The sequence below is a fragment of the Schistosoma haematobium genome, chromosome 6, assembly GCF_000699445.3.
Source record: "Schistosoma haematobium chromosome 6, whole genome shotgun sequence".
Lineage (NCBI taxonomy): Eukaryota > Metazoa > Platyhelminthes > Trematoda > Strigeidida > Schistosomatidae > Schistosoma > Schistosoma haematobium.
The window spans coordinates 4,929,487-4,951,239 of record NC_067201.1 but is presented as its reverse complement, the minus strand read 5'-3'; the positions used below and the strand labels follow the sequence as shown (position 1 = coordinate 4,951,239).

At 34.2% G+C, this 21,753-nt stretch overlaps 1 protein-coding gene across 1 annotated transcript in view; it reads right to left on the bottom strand.

Annotated features, from left to right (window-relative positions):
- Positions 1 to 20,188, bottom strand: part of RGK1 (Ras) — a gene marked incomplete at its 5' end in the record, with an annotated part of 47,813 nt that extends 27,625 nt beyond the window's left edge. The window contains one exon of the mRNA XM_012936389.3: positions 19,030 to 20,188. Within this exon, the coding sequence (XP_012791843.2) occupies positions 19,030 to 20,188 (1,159 nt within the window). The remainder of the gene's footprint in view (positions 1 to 19,029) is intronic.
- Between the last annotated feature and the right edge of the window lie 1,565 nt (positions 20,189 to 21,753).

Below are 21,753 nucleotides of genomic sequence, written 5' to 3'. Positions count from 1 at the left end.
ATTCATGAATAGTTACTATGTAAGATTCATTTTGAAAGTTTTGTATGTATACATTTGACATTTGTTGCTATGGTTACCTTTTAATTGTATATTTTATTAGCCTTTTTTGTTTTTGATTTCATTTAAGATGGTAATATTTGTATTTTATGATAGTTCTTTTTTTTTCCTGAAATATTTCTTACGCCTTCACTAAGTTTACATGTTTCTTCTAGAATTGTATTTATGTTGTTTTCAGTTGATAGTTCGTCTTGGCGGAAACCATATTGATTTTTATTTGTGCTTTTGATTGTGTTGTTTGCATTCAATGGAATTATACATTTTTCATTGTGAATTGAAGTACTCTTCCAGTATTGGAAACATTGTGTGTTATAAAACAATCAAATATTCACCTTCGAACAATACTATATGTGATCTATCCAGAAAGGATAGAAGAACATTTTTTTGTCGTGATGTAACACCATGGAAAACTTGGAAGCACTAGACAGCAGTTTCGTCCTATCGTGGGACTCCTCAGCGCATCCACGAATTCTGGACTTATCAGTCTCGCGCGCGTGCGCTTAACCATTATACCAGTGAGCTGGCCGGTATCCAACGGTGTTAATGTCTAACTTCAACTAATCCACGAAATTAAGCGACACATTGTTAGGTATGCTGAGGAATATACCAATCATTATCATGTTAAGTCGAATGATGTCCTTGGACTCTAAATGGGCATTCCCTATTGGCCATTATTTATTTCACTCGTTAAATATTGTACAAATGTTGTTTTCTATTTTTATGGTATGATGCGGTCTGTTTGGTTGGTATATAAACAGAGTATGTTTGAAATATAAAGATTCATAACTCATAGGCTGTGACTTGCGTTCTGAACTCAACTGGCTGGGCTAGACAGGGAAGCGGGACCAATCAGGACACTAGGTCGTCCACTACGTGTTTTCCGTGTCACCGTAATCGATCGATATAAACACTGCTGATCATAACCTGCAGTCCACACGTTACAACACACATCTACCATTGTCATCAGTGAGTTACTATCTCACAACAGACCTGGTTGAACTCCATTGGTCATTTATATTTATAATGAAATCTAGAACCGTCATTTACCCAATCACTTTGTTTTTAGTTTCAACTGGGCAATAGCGCTTATGTAAACTACCTAGACATTCATTCTTCAGTCCAAACCTTCGTTTGAATTATACACGCACCTCTTAGCATGATCTTTAGCTTCAGTTGATGACGAAAACTTTATGGGGTGATAATCGTAACTGAAAACACTAGCTCGACTCCAAAGATATATGAATATATGTTAATAAATAGATCAAAATGATAGAGAAATTTCTTTTTTCAACGTGAAAGAAGATACAATAATTGAGAAAACAAATTATAATTAAGAATAATGATTGATAGGTTAAATAATGAATGTTGTCAGAACAAATTTACGCTTGTATAAAATATAATATCATTATCAGCTTGATATATCTAACGAATATTCATTTTTAATTAATGATCAATTCAAGTAAATGACTATATTCGAAAACATTTTAGACTGAACATTGTATTATGATAGTATGGAAACCGTCACGGTTTTACTCTTGTAATTTGTTACATGAGTTTATATGAATGGTCTGCTTGAATATCCCGTCTACCTGTTTCTCCCATCTGAATATTTCAACAAGTTATCTATTTTCTTGTTTGTTTTAACACATTATTATGCTTATTAGTCGCATAACCTATTCAGGTGCGTTTGTGAAAAGTTTATAACATTTCGTTGTATAAGTTACAAAAGAGTTCAGTCAGTAACATCTTGGTTACTGACAGCAATATGCATTGAAAAGAATGTACATTATTCAGATGTCGATTCCTGAACTGACCATTCAATATTTATGTCAAGGATCGATCAAGAAATAAGAAAAAGGAAATTTGTGGAAATACTGGCGAACCAATCAGATTTAAGATAACAGGTGTTGAATTTTTGCGCACAATTTAATTTATGTATTTGGTTAAATAAAGTTTTGGCATTATAACTGATGCCAGTTCGTGATAAAAACCCTAAATCTAATTCCTAACCATAACTAGCCAGTGTAATTATTAATCCTAATTCCTTACACTGGTTTATGACCCTGAATTGGCCGCAGCATGTATATGGACATTCTCAAGGTGTTTTTTAGCATCGCTCAAATGTTGTCCATAAATTATAGTCTCATTCTATGTTTCAACACAACGCTATGTTTCTTTCATTGACATAGTTATGACCATCTCAATAAAGTATTTTATGTAAGGGTTTATTTAGTAATGTAATTAATGATAACTTTCATGGTTATAGGTGTTTATATAGACTGATACTTTACTTTGTGACTTGATTACAGTATGATTACCAATCAAATTGTATGACTTGCTAGTTAGTTAATTAGCTGCTTAATGTTAAGTTATTCGTAGCTGAATATCTTGGTTATTCATTGTATTTTAACAGAAGAACTTCATGTTCAAAGACTATGAAAATTAAAAATAAAATCTATATCCTACAATGCAGACGTAAAAACGAGGATTAACAAAGTAATAGCAATGTTCCTATAGTGGAAGAACATATGGAACTTCAAACAACTGTCAATCAACATCAAAGTCACAATTTTGAATACGAATATTAAAACAGTTAGATCTAGTGTATGGAGATGAAAATTCGACAACTATTACAACTAGCATCAAAATCGTACAAGTATTGATGAACAATTGTCTACAAAAGATATTGAATGTCCGTTGACTGGATACCATCAGTAACAACCTACTATGAAAGGGAACAAACCAGGTCACAAATCAAGATACTGGAGGTGGATAGGACATACATTACGGAAATCGCCATGAAGCAAGCACATACTTGGAACAGTGAAGGAAAGGAAGAAGAAGAAGAAGGAACACATTGTTTTGGGAACTGAAAGCAGACATTGAAAGAACGATTATCAACTGGAAAGGATTGCCTAGGATAGAGTCAGATCGAGAACGCTGGATGGTGACCTATGCACTTCCACGTGTAGTAACAGGCATAAGTAAGTAAGTAAGTAAAGTGTAAAATAGATCGATCTGTAAGTAAAGTATTTGACTAACAATAGAATGGTTTTAAAACTCCGTCTGGAGTCCCTCCGGGGGCTACTACCGGTGAAAAGATGAACTACCGATGTTAGACTGAATCGGCAATATAAAAGTCATAGATTTTTTCATTATATGCTGTCGTGTTTATCCAATGCAAACAACATACTTGAACTATACAGTAGTATTTTGCTAATGCATTCTTCTCATTGTAGTAGTATATGATATTCATATAAAAACTGACCATTTAGTATAAAACTCTTTAGCTTTTATTTTAGCTTTATTATTGTATATAAAGTTAGTCATTCTAATATAGTTCCAGATAATGTATTAATATGTAATACACTACTGTATCATTATTATGGAAGACTAGATTACTCTCAATGTATTTCAAGTTAAAGATTCATAATACAATCATACTCACAATTAATTGATCACTGGGTGGTGATCAATCTCATGCTTGTCTAGTCCCTATTAGTGCAGATCGAATGCTATCGATCATGTTGCAATGTGGCCACCAGTCTAGGTGACTCGACACTGCGGGCACTATGTATTGAGATTAGATGGTGGTTGGAGGTAGTCAACAGGAAACCCTGGACCCGGGTTTCGTGCTACTTTAAACAGAATTATCATTGAACTTTCACATTTCAAATAAAAAATTATTTAGTATGATAGAACTAAATGAAAGATCATTTGTTGCTCAGCAGCAACACCAGCAGCGGTAGCAGCCTTCTTTTCACTATTGATGCATAATTTATAATCTAACAAGCTATAATGTCTTAAACTAATGATCATATATAAAATTCAATAAGTGAATTGTTGAGAAGAAAACAAAACAAACCAACTGTTTTCTACTATCATTTTAATTAAATCTCGCGAGGTGCGGGATCGTGGATGCGCACTGCTGAGGAGTCCCATAATAGGACGAAACGGCCGTCCAGTGCTTCCAGGTTTCCAACGACGATCTAGCTTCAATCGATTTATGATTTCAATCAGTGAAAATTTCTAAAGAAAATCTCAATAAAACCCCTTTTGATAAAAATAATGAAAAATAAAGTTTTTGTAAACGTACAGTTGACTGTAATTGTTTACAGCTACCCTTTATAATATCTAGAAATGAATGGAACAGTTTTTCTTAATATATTTGATCTTTGAGACTGTTATAACTTTTGGCCTCTGTGCCCTGTTAATATATAAAGTAACGATAACGCCAATTAGAGAACAATGAATTATCGATCGGATTAATAACGCATAAAACCCGTACGAGAAGTCTAGAGACCTTATCGGTCCTGCTTTCCGCCTAGCCCATCCTAATAAGTCCAGAACACCAATCTCAACCTCTGCAATATGAATCATGTATTTCAAACATACTAAGTTGATAAACCAACCAGACAGACCATATCGTACCATAAAATAGGAAACAATATCTGTACAATAATTAGCCAAATGTGGTTGTGAATGTGGGAGATAGTAATTAATAGACAAGGCATAATTCAAGAATGGTAAATCGTATAATAATAGTTGATAGATCAAAATAAAGCTCATAATAAGAGGGACACGAATATGTATAGTTTAGTTATTTAACAATTATACGATAAAAATTTACGTATAGTATTGGTCGATAAATAGATCCCAAAAGTTATTATTCATTATTCTTATCGTGACATAACAGAAACAATAGTTGTTATTTATGTCAATTATTATTACTTATTATTTTAGTTATATACATAAACATGGGTATAGGGAGGTATTAAATAGATATATGCTACATAAATCATTCAACTTGTATGAGGGCTTGGATACTGCTCGCACGCCTAAACCTTAGCCTTTAACGTAGAGGTTTAATCCACAAGGCAGTAAGCAACGTTAGGAGATACAATCCCGTTGAAGACGGTGACCAACAATAGGTTCATATACCTTTTGTTTCCTTAGGATACTGGAGCCCATGTGACCATTGGTTTGGAATGAAGGTTTTCCAACTCCCCTAAGTGACATTCACTTTTCATCCTCTCAATTGCATAAACAACACTCCGGCCACGAGAAGACAGTGAGTAGGACTTCCCTGGCACTACCTGTCAAACATGTTCGCTAACAGTATAATCTAACACATACTTTTCAATCTGTTCTGTACTTTTCACTGAAGATACAAGCATTTTACTGTTGATTTTATCCCTATAACTGACTAGACAGTTATTTTTTTAGGTGGATAAATGACAAACTTCATCATCTCACCTAACATAAGTGATTTTGTTATCCAGTTACAAATAAAAATCAATAGGTACTCTTCTACTATAAAAATAATGAGGTAGATATATTGTTGAGGAAAGCAACCAACTGCGCCACAAGACAAGCCCTCACATGGAATCCTCAAGGCCAAAGGAAAAAAGGAAGACCAAAGAACACATTACGCCGGGAAATAGAGAAAGACATGAGAAAAATGAACAAGGATTGGATGGAATTAGAAAGGAAGGCCTAGGACAGAGTGGGTTAGAGAATGCTGGTCGGCGGCCTATGCTCCATTGGGAGTAACAGGCGTAAGTAAGTAAGTAATTAAGTTAGTAAGTAAGTAAGTAAGTATATATTGTTACCCCATTTTTTGCCTCATAATAAATAATCTCTAACTGATGAATATTAAGTTCGAATGTTTCTATGCATCACAATACTAATTCAACTGACAAACATTTTCTTAAATTCCAATGTTAAATCCATACAAATTACATGATGGTTAAATAATATAATAAACACTATCAATAATGTTCGATTTATTGTCATTGACTTTCACCAATAGCCTGAAACTATTCAATGTGTCCTTATTAAAGGTCAATAAGTCTTTTACTTGATATGCATATTTTTACAAAATAATCAATTCAGAAAAAAGAGAAAAGTGAATACACAACCGGCATTATGTTACTTTTACCTTTAGATTATTTCCTCAAAAGAAAAAGAAAGAAAATCGATTTGTTTTTCAAAGATAATCATCTATATTCTTTGTGATGATAAGTGGTCTATCCAGTGAAGTATTGAAGTATACTGGATACAAAGAATAGTTCCATAGAAGTATAGTGACAAAAACTAATACTTCATTCTGTGTATACTTACATGTTAATTATGGCGACATGGTTTTACGTAAAAGATATATGATACACTATGCAGAGTGGGGGACAGTATCATGTTTGTGCTATTCTTATTGTTGAATGTATTCTATTGATCAAGTTCCAATATAGGTATTGGTATTAGGTATTATTAGATGGTTGACGATCGTTGACACTCGTCAATTAGCTTCATCTGAACTCATGAAGATGTTGATAATCTCTGGTGTTACTAAGTTTTATTGTGTGAGATGTTACTACTGGGATATTTAGACAGCGAATATCTTCCTACTGGTCTGAGATATTTAAATTGGCTGACTGAGTAGTGCTTAATATTATCTTATTTGGAAAATAGAACTTAGAAAATAGGACGTCTGCCTGAAGTTTATGCTGATGATGTCGTTCAGGAGGACGGTGAAAGCTCCACGACTAAACCATCTAGCTCAGAGAACAAAACTCCACCAAAATAGAACAAATTTAAGAGATACTGATAATGTCTTTTTTCTACGGATAAGATTTTTGCTAGAACGTTCTCACTCAATGTTATTTATAAATAAACTTTAAAATGATTTATGGAGTGTTTATTGTTAACTATTTTCGGATAACTAGTGCGGTTGAACTCTATTTATCTAAACACTTAAACATTGATAATAAAGGGCACCAAAATATATATGTGCCACATAAATCACTTATTTGGTGTGTGGGCTGGGATTCTGCCCGGGTAAAGAAACCGTAACAATTCGTTTCCTTAGAAGATCACTCCTCGAGCTTCTAACATTAAAAGATTCACTTGCATGCTAGCCTGTGACCGAGAATATAATCATACCCCCACTTGTTACCTCATAATCATGGAGCCCATGTGCATTACTAGTTTTGAATCAGGGTTTTCCAACTCCCCTACGTGGACGCTCCGTACCTATGAATCCAGTTAAAGCTCCAGACATTCTCTTTTCTTCATCTCAATTTCCCAAAAATACCCGCTTCGCGATAAGGCAGTGAGTAGGGTTTCCCTGTTATTGGCTATATTCTTGAGGTCATATGAGAGCATTTTGAGAGGGAAAGGACCTTTCCTGCCCTCAACTGTTATTTAGGCGTATGAAGTGAATTCGAGATTGATATGCCAGCTACAGTTGGATATTAAAGAAGAATCTGCGTCGTTTCATGAAATGTGCCATATAATCATTTTTTGTTTGCTTTTGAGTGTTTGATGAGATTCTAAAATACAATTTTATTGAGGTTAATATAAATCGTTTGCTCGGATGTCTAACTTTGTGTATTCTGTGTTAGACTATACTTTTGTATAAGCCTTTATAATGGAATTCAGGTACCTGAACTAAATTTGTTTCAGTAAGATTCAGAATTTCAACCACTTGGTCATATTACATATTTGTTATGGAATATAGATATCTGCTGTTCCCCTCATATAATTAAATCCAGATGTCCTTAACTCTAACTGGAAGTAAGACGCTAGAACCATAGAAATATTTGATAGGTTCTTACTTCTTACTTACGCCTGTTGCCCCTCGAGGAGGAACCTGTAACTCTTCTAAATTTACTGCCAGTCGCGAGCCCACGAAGGAGGAGGGTTGGGAGTGAGGTCGGCAACCCCGTCCCACGGAAAATACCTTGCTAAAGAAAGCTAACCAGATTAAACAAATTAAACCCAATTAGACTCTGCCCTGGTAGTTGAAGGAAGGATTATAACACCTCATTGTGAAAGCCGAGATGCTTCGGAAGCTACGAGGCCGACGCCCCTTCTAACAACCAGAACAACAATTAATATATGTACATGAAATTTCTGAACAATGTGGGACACCGGAAAGACCAGTCAAATAGCAACGGAAATGAGGAGACATAACGTGATGGTTCTCGAAATCAGTGAAACATATTCGAAGCAAACTGAACAGAGAAAGATAGATTCGATAGGGGTACTGTTGTATTCCTGATGCAAAGAGGGGAATGCTCCACACACTCAGGGGGTTGCTCTAATGCTGTCCAAAGAAGCACATAGTGCGCTAATAAGATGGGAATCTCATTGATCCAGAATCATCAAAGCATCATTTAAAATAAAGGAGGGAATCATGATGAATGATATAAGTGCTATGCACTCACCAATGATAGCATTGAGGACGATAAAAACCAGTTCTATGAGAGGACACAATAGATCATAGCGAAGTGCCCAAGAAAGAATCTCACTATCCTGATGGGAGATCTAAACATCAAAATGGGGATGGATAACACCGGATATGAATATATCATGGGACGACATGAGAGATTTACAAATCTATGCGTGTTCAAAAAATTGGTTATAGTTGGCATAATATTCCCACACAAAATCGTACACAAAGCTATATAAGCGTCATCGGATCATACAACAGAGAACCAAATAGATCATATTTGATCAATACTACGATTTTTTGAATAATTGACGTCTTTCATATATTTTTAACAAATAAAACTGTAAATAACTTATATTCACTTGGTGTTATCTACCTGTGTCCTCCCATTGTTATTTAGGACTGCAATTGATCAGTCTCTTGTTGGCATATATGCATCCTGTGCGGACTGCCTTGATATTGCCTGAAGTCACAAGCTTTATAACAAACATGGATAGTGGCTAGCAGTGGAATCCGGGATGCACGTTTCGTCGTATTTTGGAATCGTCAGCTGCATCTCAGATTATTATAAGCGTATTATAAGAGTATTATTAATTACAGTCCTAAATAACAATCGGAAGATACAAGTAAACAATACCAAGTGAGTATAACTTCACCCAATTGTACAAGCAGATGGCTATTAGGATTCAGTAGCTAAGTGGATACCACGATGATGTTTAAAGCGAACGGTACTGGGTTCGAGTCCCAAAGTGAACATCAACTCTCAGATGCAAGTATATCCAACTAACGAGTCGCAAATAGGACGAAACACACGTCCTAAATTCTATTGCTAATCCCTATCTATATTTGTTTGTAATTAACTTCATCTAAAAATCTACAATGTAACCAAATTCATGACTCATTGAACTGTGAAAGTGATGAATCATTTGTTATTTCGAAACATGATACAGTAAACAAATAAATCAATAAATAAACAAAAAAAATCAATAAATAGTGTCACTATTCACAACCATATTTGAAAAAAAAAAGAAAGAAACTCTCCCATAATTTTTGTTATGGTCAAACTTCATTATTGTTTTCTTTGTTGTTAATCCGTTGGAAATACCATATTTTCTATGTGATATACTGACTTATTTGTACTCCTATTCATTATTAGTAAAAAGTATCGGTACAGACTGTTGAATTGATCTTAGTTAAATATTAATTAAAATCTATAGAAGGGATTAGATAGTGATATCATCTTAGTATGGAACTATTCAGTAGTGTAGTAACAATGATTCGTGAATTAAATGAGTTATTTCACTATCAGAAGGGGTATGGTAGGAATTTTAGTAAGTAATTTCAATAGTTGAGATCATGAGTTAATTGAAGCTAGATCACCATGGAAAACATGGATGCACTTGACAGTCATTTCGTCCTATTGTAGGACTCCTCAATAGTGTGCATCCACGAGCCCACCTCCTGAGATGTTATGGATTAATCTTTGTTAAATATTAATTAAAATCTAGAAGGGATTGGATAATGATATCATCTTAGTATGGAACTATTCAGTAGTGTATTAACAATGATTCGTGAATTAAATGAGTTATTTCACTATCAGAAGGGGTATGGTAGAGATTGTAGTAATTTCAATAGTTGAGATCATGATTCAATTGAAGGTAGTACACAGGTGAGTAAATTACGAATGACAAAGTCATTTAGACTTATTTCATATATGATAATTAAAAACTATGTGGGGGAAACATGATACCAAATACTAGAAACACCTTTTGAAATGAAGTTACGTTTGATGCTTAAACAATTAAAATGTAATTTCAGTAGTTAAGATCATGAGTTAATTGAAGTTAGATCACCATGGAAAATATGGATACACTGGACAATCATTTCGTCCTATTGTGGGACTCCTCAGTAGTGTACATCCACGAGCCCACCACGCGAGATGTTATGGATTAATCTTTGTTAAATATTAATTATAATCTATAGAAGGGATTGGATAATGATATCATCTTAGTATGGAACTATTCAGTAGTGTATTAACAATGATTCGTGTGTTAAATTAGTTATTTCATTATTTTCAAATAGTATTGTTAATTATAAAATTTAACGATTTCAATAAATCATTATAAAGTGAATATAATAATCATGTGAATACTGGTGACTGATTTTGCGAGGTGATTCCCAAATTTCTAGTTTGAAGCCGTGACCGGTGGAGTTGAACCATGTTAGGTGTTGAGGCCGGACACTCAAGCCAGTGGTCTAAACGGTGTGGACCAGTAGTTAAACTTGAAGGTCCTAATTCTGATTGCTGTCTTGGCCGTGAATTTTCACTGTTGACAAGTTTGTACTTGGTTAAAATAACTTTTCAGTGCTTCCTAATCTTCAGTGGTTGTTATTCCATGATGTAAACTATCAAATATGTATTTGTTTCAGCTTTAAACATTTTGTGAATTCTTGGTCAAATCTATTACTTTTTTTCGTGTTGCCAGATATGGGTTGAATCGGTGAGTTCTAATTATATTCACTTGATTTTTAAGTAAAGTACCATGGAAGATCAATTTTAGGAAAGTGGTTATTCGACCAACTTTATGATATACTTTAAGTAGTACTTTCATATGTTTGACAATCGTAACCGCTGAATTCATGAGTCAACCTAAACTAGACCACCATCGAACACCTGGAATCAATTGACGGCCGTTTCGTCCTAACATGGGTCTTCTAAAAAGTACGTATCCACGACCCCTCATGTTGGACTCGAATTCGTGACTAGTAGAGTCCAATCCGCGTCTATTTTGAGACAGTTATCCATCTCCGACAATTGATGAAGAGTCGTACAGCATCACGGATCGATTAAAGTTAGATATCAACACCATTGGATACCAACTAAGCGGTATAGATGTTCAGCGTTAGCACTCGAAACCGAAAATCCTGATCATGAGTACACACTTCAGAAGAGTCTCATACTAAGACAAATCAGTCATCCAATGCTTTCAGGTTCTCAATGATAATTTAACTGAGATCAACTCATGAAGTCAACTGTTAAACTTACTACAATCTCCATAAATCCTCATTCTATTTAGGAATCATTTAAACAATATCATAAAATAAGATAAATAGCAATTATAGAAGTGTAGTCTTTCTTCAATTTATGCCTTCTTTACTATATTTAGTTACTTTTTTTATAATATACAATATGTACACACTGGTTACCATAGTTTTAATTGACGTTTTCTATAGTTTCATATATATATATACAGTTACATAGTAAGTAGTAATTTCCTTCATCATGAATTTACTATTCAGTTCCCTTTCAATTTAAGATTACGTAATAATTCTTTCGTAATTTATTTATTTAATGAAGTAAAACCAAAAAAATCTTATTATCTGATATTCCATTAGTAACTAAAATATTGAAATGTTTGATTTCTATATATAAGTAGTATGTAACAATGGGGGGGAGTAGAAGTGGAATACCAACCATTATAGATGTAAGTATTATTACTATCCGCAACAATAAACTTCTACCTCATATTTGTGCCGATGAGGTCGTTCAGAAGAACACGATTAAACTATCCAGTTCAGAAAAGAAAACTCCATCAAGAGTTGGAGTATAGATGATAAACCTACCTAAGTACACTATATTCCTATATTATTTTCGTCATGAAAGATTAATTACATAAGCGAACATTTTTATGCATTAAACTTTTATTTTACCTAATTTTCTGTCATTCAACGCGGCCTCCTTGAATATTTGAGCTACCTGTTTCTGCCATCTGTATATTTCAACCATCAACTGTAAATCATAATTCTAATTGCTCACGCTGGTTTATATCCATCATTTGGTCCTAGATATTACGTGAACACCCTCAAAGTCATTTCAGTGTCACTCATAGGTCGTTCATAAATTATAATCTTACCATTTAAACTAATTTTATAACTTAAAGATTAAATAAAACCAGAATACAACCGTAAGATTTGTCTTAAGATGGTTACATTGTAATATCCATGCCAGAATTTGTGATATTTCAATCTATTAATCATTTAATGTAAACACATCAAGTTATGCTTATCATTACATTTCTTAAGTAAAAATGATGTAACAGCTTACTGTCTGTTTTTATAAGTCAGGATACAATGAAATAATTTTTGTTTCAAAATAAAGCTGATCCAATCAAATTACCCTTAATAGGATTCTTCAAATTTACTATATAAGACATTCATAAGTTAATCGGTGTCGGATTTTGTAGAGATGGGAGAATTTCGGTAGTTTTCAATCAAAAACTAATTTTATCTAGTCGATGATTCAAACCTAGAGGTATTAGCGAGCGTTTCATCCTAATATGAGACTCCTTAGTAGTGTGGATCCATGCAACCAGGAACCGAATTCAGAATTTTCAATCTCGTACGCAACTATTTGACCTCTAGACAACTGAGCTGGTATTCAATAGCGTTAGCATTTACTTCCAATCAATTCACCATATTAAACGACTATATCACACTGAACATGATTGAACTTCACTAGTCACAGCTTCTTACTAAAACTACAAGATTTGTATCTTCAAACTAGTCATCCAATGATTAGATGATTATTATCAGTTTTCGTAAAAATCAACGGTTCTAGGTTCGATTTCCTGCCGAAGAATAGTGTATGCACATTGCGATAATGAGCTCCATATTTGAATAAAACATTTGTTTAGTACTTTCTAGTTTTAAGATATGGTTTAATTGTTTTTGTTATAACTTATGGCCTCTGTGCCCTTTTAATGTATAAAGTAACGATAACGCTATTTAGAGAGCAATGAATTATCGATCGGATTAATGACGCATAAAACCCGTACGAGCAGTCTAAATTCCTTATCGATCCTGCTTCCTGCCTAGCCTATACCAGCCAGTTAAATCCACAACACCAATCTCAACCTCTGCAATATGAATAATTTATTTCGAACATACTAGGTTTATATACCAGTCAAACAGACCACAACGTACCATAAAATAGGAAACAACATTTGTACAAGATTTAGCCAGATGTGACTGTGAATGAGGGAGGTAGCGATTAACAGACAGGGAATAATCCATGAATGGTAAATCGTATAATAATAGTTGATAGATCAAAATAAAGCTTAGAATAAGAGGAACATGAATATGTATAGTTTAGTTACTTAACAACTATACGATAAAAATATACGTATAGTATTGGTCGATAAATAGATCCCAAAAGTTACCATTCATTATGCTTATCGTGATATAACAGTTTTTAACTTGTATCTATTATCTTTATAATTCAATAGTTTATTTAAGTATTCCACATAATACACACCTACTCAATCAGACAATGTTGTAAGAGTTTAATTTTACTTAGAGATTAATAAAGAACTATATTTAGAAAAAAAATTCTTCATGAAATTCATTTTAGTTTATTTATATTTTTTATATAAAAATTATTGATTTCTTTATACACGAAAGCCATCATCCACAAGATACAAGTGTTTATCAACAGTTGTCTACATAAAATACTTTGGATCCCTTGACCAGACAATATCAGCAAAAACCTACTATGAGAGAGAACAGACCAGATTCCAGTGGAAGAAGAAATCAGGAAGAAGTGTTGGAAGTGGATAGAAGACATATTGAGGAAAGCACTCAAATGCATAACAAGGCAAACCCTCACATGGAATTCTGAAGGCTAAAGAAAGAGTCGAAGACCAAAGGACACATTACGTCGAAAAATGGAGACAGACATAAGGAGGATGAGCAACAATTGTATAGAACTGAAAAGGAAGTCCCAGGACAGAGTGTGTTGGAGAATGCTGGTCGGTGGCCTATACTACATTGGGAGTAACAGGTGTAAGTAAGTAACTAAAGTAAATTACATTACTGGCACGAAGAAATATGATTATAGAGAAGAGATGAAACAACAACAGAGAATATGCCACGTTCTTTTCAGATACTATGTAAACAAACAATTAGTTCAATTTCGTGTTTGATCACTTTATTTTATTGATTAGAAAATGTACTATTCTTATCACTAAAACTTGAACATTCAATCAATTGTAATCAATCTACTGATCTACAATTTGATTTTAAGGTTGTGTATACGATTCGTCCAAATTTATATAGATTTATTTGTATCCAACTCCTAAAAATAGTCGAAACTCTTACCATTCATGAGGTCAAGCCAGAACTATGCATAAAGATGAAGTATGTCCTATCGTTATCGTTACATTGGCATTAATTTATTACTATTGTTAGTATTACTATTATTACTCCACTTCTCCCTTTACTTATGGCTCATATTCTCATTATTTTATTCATAATTGCTCATGATATCACTTCATTAATTTCACACCACAGTTACCTTTAATTACGTACAATTATTCTATCAAAAACACTTTAATAGTTTAATTTACGAGTCAATTGGAGTTCAACCACCATGGGAAGCCTGGAAACACTGAACAATGGCGTAATTTCGTGGATTGATTGAAGTCAGACATCAACACGGTTAGAAGCCAGCTCAGTGGTCTAGAGGTTAAGCGTTCGCGCGCGAGACCAATAGGTCATAGGTTCGAATTCTGCAAGTGGGATCAGAGATGCGCACTGCTGAGGAGTCCCATACTAGGACGAAATTGCCATTCAGTGCTTCCAAGATTTCTATGTTGGTCTAGGTTCAATTGACTCACGAATTCAATTATTAAATTACTAGTCTCCGCACGCGCCCCCCCCCCGACATTCACGTTATAATACGTTACAAACTTATTAAGTCTATTGTTAGTATTGGTATTACGTTACCCAGTATGATAATCTTTCTATTACATCATCTTAGTTATTCCTTATTCACATTTCCTCACGGAACTAGTACTTTAACGATTGTAAGATTGTACAGCTTGATAATAAATTCGTTGAAAAGAGATCCCTTCGCTGAACTTCGTGTTTTTAACTAATAAATTTGTCAGTTTAGGGGTTGTGGACGAAACGGCCGTCCAGTGCTTCCAGGTTTTCAATGGTGGTCTAACATCAATCGGTTCATAATCTCAATCAAAAATAATAAATTTATCTTCAGTTTTTGGATTGTTGAAATAAGTTTATCGTTAAATTTATGAAATAGCTGATAAGAAAACATTGACCTCGATATGATTATGATGAAGTTTTGTTCTGTGAGCTAGATGGAGCTTTCCGTGGAACGACGAAAGCTCCACGACCAAACCATCCAGCCCAAAGAACAAAACCTCATCAAAATCATCCACCTGAGCTACAAATTTCTCCACCACCTAGATATAAATTTAAATACTGAGAATTTTATTTTGAAATCTAAAAGAATGTTATGTTATATTGACTATTAGATAGACAAAAGGTTTATATTAGGATTTTTCAAGATGATTTTCTAGTTTAGAAGGATGGTTTGTCATAATAAGACTTGCGTCAGAAAGTGAATAACGATCAGATCAGTTGTTTTGTTTTTTGTTAAAGACACCCTAGTAGCATCCAGGTGAAATTCCTCATCTAAGTGAACTATAAAAGATCAAGTCGAAAACTATACACCATCAAATTCTATTTAATTGTATTTGAAATATTTCACTGTCCTATTTTAGGCTTTATTGGACTTTCATTTGTCACTTTACAGTTCAGAAATTTCTATCATTACTTTAGAGTATCTAGTTTAAAGTCAGTTAAAAATAACTTCTGAAATGGTGTTCTGATCGATACAACTCGATTAGCATTAAAACAGACTAGACAAACAAAACACTTTACAGTACTCGAAAATTAATCGATCGTACAAAATCATTCTCATAAAAGTCTATTTGTAAGCAGAAGAGTTCAACGGTGACTTCTTAAACTGTGAAATTGAATGACACAGAATCGGATCATCAGTTCCCTTAAAAGTACAGGCATATTTTGTTGACAAATCTCTAACAACGCAACACTTAGATCCAGAGGCTAATATCAACTATTTCCAATGATCTAATCAATAAATTCAACTTCGGAAATAAAAAAAATATTTATCAAGTGAGGTCTAAGATAAAAATCCTTCTCATATCTAAATAAATGTATAGAAACCTGTGCTTAGTCAATAGTTTGTACTGTTTTTCTTTTGTAGATGGAGTGACTTACATCTCTTGCTACAGTCAGTTTCTTTTTTTAATACTGAATACATATTTATAATTGTAACTTGTATTACTTTACTTAAGCCTAACATAAGAGAAAGAAACTAGTTACGCTCACTCTCTCTCTCTCGCTCTCTCTCCCATCGACTTATCAAGAGTGTTCACATACAAAGAGAGACACGCAAAGAAATTGGCTTTAAGCCTAAATTATACTTAGTAAATAGGTTATATTTTGAGAAATCAATTTAAATTTTCTGATATACGAAAGAACTAAGTTTCTTTCTTTCATCTGAAAACAATTTTTATCACGATCATATTCCTTCAACCATCCTCTATAAAAAGTTTTTATTATTACCCATTGTATTAAACTATATGATTACAACTATAAGCATTACAGAACTAAGAAATGTTTTAGACTTATTTTGTTTAGATAGAAAAGTCCTCAGATGCCCTGATACAGCTGAGAGTGAAAAGAGTAAGCTTTTCCTCTCGTAATGCTCTCACATGACCACGTGCATACAACCACTGCAATGGAAGTCCTAATCAAAACAACTTTCAACCAATATCAAAGTGAGAATCTTCAATACGAACGTCAAGGCAGTTCTACTGTATGGAGCCGAAACTTGGAGAACTACAACAACCACAATCAAGAAAGTACAAGTATTTATAAATAACTGTCTACGCAAGATACTCAACATCCATTGGCCGGATACCATCAGCAATAGCCTTCTGTGGGAGGGAACAAACCAACTTCCAGCTGAAGAAGAAATTAGGAAAAGACGATGGAAATGGATAGGACATACATTACGCAAATCGTCAAACTGCATCACAAGGCAAGCTCTAACTTGGAATCCTGAAGGGAAACGGAAAAGAGGAAGGCCAAAGAACACATTACGTCGGATAATAGAAGCAGATATGAAAAGGATGAATTACAACTGGAAGGAGCTGGAAAGGATTGCTCAGGACAGGTTTGGATGGAGAATGCTGGTGAGCGGCCTATGCTCCTTCACGAGGAGTAACAGGCGTAAGTAAGTAAGTAAGTAAGTAAGTAAGTAAGTAAGTTTTGTGAAGATTGTAATAATTTCAATAGTTGAGATCATGAATCAATTGAAGCTAAACCGCCATGGAAAACCTGGAAGCACTCGATGACCGTTTTGTTCTAGAATGGGAGTCCTAAGCAGTGCGCATCCATGATCCCGTCTCTCGAGATTCGAACTCAGGACACTCGGTCTCGTGCGCAAGCGCTTAACCACTAGACCATTGAGCTGGCCGGTATCCAACAATGTTAATATCTAACTTCAAACAACTATAATCTAGTTTAATATGAAAGGAAGCATCTATTACTACATTAAACTGTTTTAGTAAATTACTTCATCAAAATTTATGATCTTGTATTATGATGATTATCTTAACTGACTAACTGTCAGGGAATCAGAGACAATCGTCACAAACATATAAAACTCCCAATTGTATTCCCTAAATCAAATATGTAATATCCATTTCAGAGATCAGATACATTGGGAGTTCTCACCAATGCTTATTCACGATCTCTTACGCGGAAATTCAACACAGAATATTTGGTATCGCTTGTGAAAGCTTAACTTCTAATTAATTCAAAATTGACTAGTAACTCAAAAACGAAACAACGTAAAATACAATAAAAAATGAAACATTAAAAAGAAAGTGTTTTTTAACTCTTCTATTTTGTCAAGTTTCAAAATATGGGCTTAGTTACTCAACGATACCGTGTAATAATATGAGAACGAAGATTATTACATAATCACGATAATGTGGTGTGGGATACTTATAACCACACAAGTAGTATATAACGGTGGTCAGGCATAGAATGTATTTCAGTAGAAGGTCGATGAGGAAAGAACGAGAACGGAACGCAATTGGTATGAAAACGCATGCACAATGAAATCTGAGACAATGGATTTGTGTCCGCAACAGAAACATTCAAGTTTCATATGATGGATCGACATTTTGCAAATTAACGATTTACTACATGGTTCTCAGATTTTATTGAGATACTCTGTAATTTTGTACTCGAATACATTCAACTGTCCCCACTGGTGTTCTTGTTCACTAAGATAGTATAATGGTTAAATAATAAAAGAAATCACATGGTTTCCCTCTTAAATTTATATTTTCCCATGACTAACGATTTCTGGCTATAAGCAACAGGATTTTTAGCTAAACAATATGTTAAAACGAATGTAGACTGTACGTTGTGTCAGTATTTCTAGAACCAAATGTACAATAATAAACCTTACGATCGATAAATGATAGTAGTACTGTATCAAAAAGAGACTTAAATGGGACAACTAGATTAGAACACAGTGATTTGGAAGCGATATCCTAGTATTGGGCTCCATAGTAGTGCCCGTCCACGACCAGACAACTGGAAATAGGATTCAGGATTTTCAGTCCCATATCCAGACGTTCAGCGGTTGAAAGGTTAGACAATTCTGCGCGAGGCCATAGGTCCTGGGTTCGGTTCTCGGCTCTGTGGTCGTGGATCCGAACTATTATGGGGTCCTATACTAATATGAAACTGTGGTATGTTGCCTTCGGGTTTTCAATGCTTATCTGACTTAGATCGGTTTGTAATATAATAAAATATTTCATATATAAATAACTTACTTGAATCATTAGGATCTTCAATTGATTCTGAAGTATGAAATTGCATACACATACTTGTCTTACCAACTCTGGCTGTACCAATTACTTGAACTTGAAGTAAACGATCATCTAGAAATAGTTCACCACCAGATGGTGATTCTAATTTATTAGGTGAATTATCTGGACTTTCTGTTACAATTGCCCATGATTTAGAACGTAGTCTAGTCTCTGGTATAAATCCTCTAACTGGACTACTTGCACGCTTACTGTAAATTTTAAGTAAACCATCATTTGAAGCTCTTGGTGAACTAGCCAAATTTGTAGTGATTGCCGGGATCTCAATTACCTCATCACTTAATGATGATTCAGAGAGATTTTGACTACTTTCAGGTATTGATCGTGGATAAACCACTGATCCTCGTGAATCACCCGACGGACTCCTGGATGCAAATATCTCTATCTGTGGAACATCTCGATCACCTTTACTAATAACATCACCATGTTTATTTCGTTCAAAACGTCGAACACGTAACATTTGTTCATCTGTCTGACTGATTGAATGACGACTAGGTGAATATTGAGAGAATGGATGATTTGTTGGATGTAATGTTGGAGCCGATGGTCTTGATTTATGTTTTTCTTGACTTCTTGTACGTTTATAACTAGTTTCTTTCATAGATCCTGGTCTATCACGAGTAGTACCAAGTCTATACATTGCTGGAGAACATGAATAAGGACTTGAAGATTCACGACTTGTATCTAAATTTTGCCAATATCTTTGTGTATTATCATTAGTTCGTAAAACATTTGTATCATTTGATTCATTATTATAATAACGAGAACGTTGTTGTTGTTTTTGTCTATAATTAAATTGATTTAATTCATTTGAATGATCCCATTGTGGACTAGATCTAATTGGTGATCTAGTTGCACTAATTTCACCACTAAAACTACTTGGTTGAAATGATTTACGTCGTTTAGGTTCTCTAAAACTTGATGCACGTTTTAATGATTCCACATTTAATGTTGATAAATATTCTGATTGATTAATAGGTGTTATATTATTTCCACGATAAGTTGGTTCAGTTATTTGTATTGTTGGTGCTAAACTATCTCTTGGTGAACGTTGTGCTATATGACAAAATCGTTCAAAATCATCAGTTATTTCATAATTATCCATATTATTAGATGATCAATGTTAAATGTGATCCACAATATTACTAAGCATATATAATACAATTGTATAATGTTATAATGATAAGATCAAAAAGTGTTTATTTCAATGCCTTTGTTATTTTAATTTTTCTTTATACTCAGTGAAGGTGGAAATTTTTTTTTGAATTTTTTTTCCCCAAATGATATTCATTTAACCAATCAAATTGTTTATTATTATTGTTGACCTTATAAAGGGTAAACATGCAAACAATCATAAGACACATCCATATACATAACGGGTAATAATAATAAACTTCTCATTTTTGGGGAACTTGTTGGTCATTCATATTATTCATAGTCCCAGTAAGTTTGTTTGTATGCTTTGAACAAACACTATATGTTGTCTGTCTCTCTATCTACCTGTCTGTCTGTCTAACGATCTATTTGTGTGTTATATTTTATTTCCCAATAGATATGAAAATAGTCACAACAACAAAATTTCTTTTTTAGGAAATATATTTATTTCTTGATGTTTTAATGAATACATATAATGAAAAGTTATGGCGTTGTAGGATCTGTGATAAGAACTATTAGTTATAGAATGTGAATTTAAAGCCCTCAAATGCCCTGGTACGGAGAAGAGTGAGAAGAATCCTCTCACCCTCTCAAAATGCTCTCACATGGTCACATGCATACAACCACTGCCAGGAAAGTCCTATTCATTGCCTTCTCGTGGTTGCAGTGTTGTTTACGAAATTAAGAGGACAAAAGTGAACGCCTGGAGCTTTAACCGGGTTGGTGGACATGGAGAGTCCACCTGAGTAAATCGGAAAACCCTGATTCCAAATCAATGGTGCACATGGGCTCCAATATCCTGAAGGAACAAATGGCGTATGAATTAATAGTTGGTCACCGGCTTCCGTAGGACTGCATCTTCTCACGATGCTCCACTGCCTTGTGGATCAGACCTTTAGATCGAAGGCTCCGGGTGTGGCCCCCTAAGTAAACCACCTGCTTCTGTTTGAGCACCTGGGCAGTGTCACAGCCCTCACACAAATCAAATGAGATCTGTGTGGTGCATATGCATTTGGTGCCTCCTCATACCAATATCTATGTGTTAAAATAAATAAATAAATAAAAAGGATATTCACTGATCGTCATCAGAATCAAAAATATTGTAGTGAACCACATTAGATACATGCAGATGTGACGGCGCGGATCGATAAAACAAAAGTATGATATCTACAATTGAAAAATATCTGGAAATCAAAACAACTGTCTGTCAAAAAACACCAAAGTCAGAATTTTCCATACAAATGTCAAGATAGCTCCACTATATGGTGCGCAAACTTGGAGAACTACGAAAGCCATCATCCACAAGATACAAGTGTTTATCAACAGTTGTCTACGTAAAATACTTTGGATCCCTTGACCAGACAATATCAGCAAAAACCTACTATGAGAGAGAACAGACCAGATTCCAGTGGAAGAAGAAATCAGGAAGAAATGTTGGAAGTGGATAGGACACATATTGAGGAAAGTACCCAACTGTATCAAAAGGCAAACCCTCACATAGAATCCTCAAGGCCG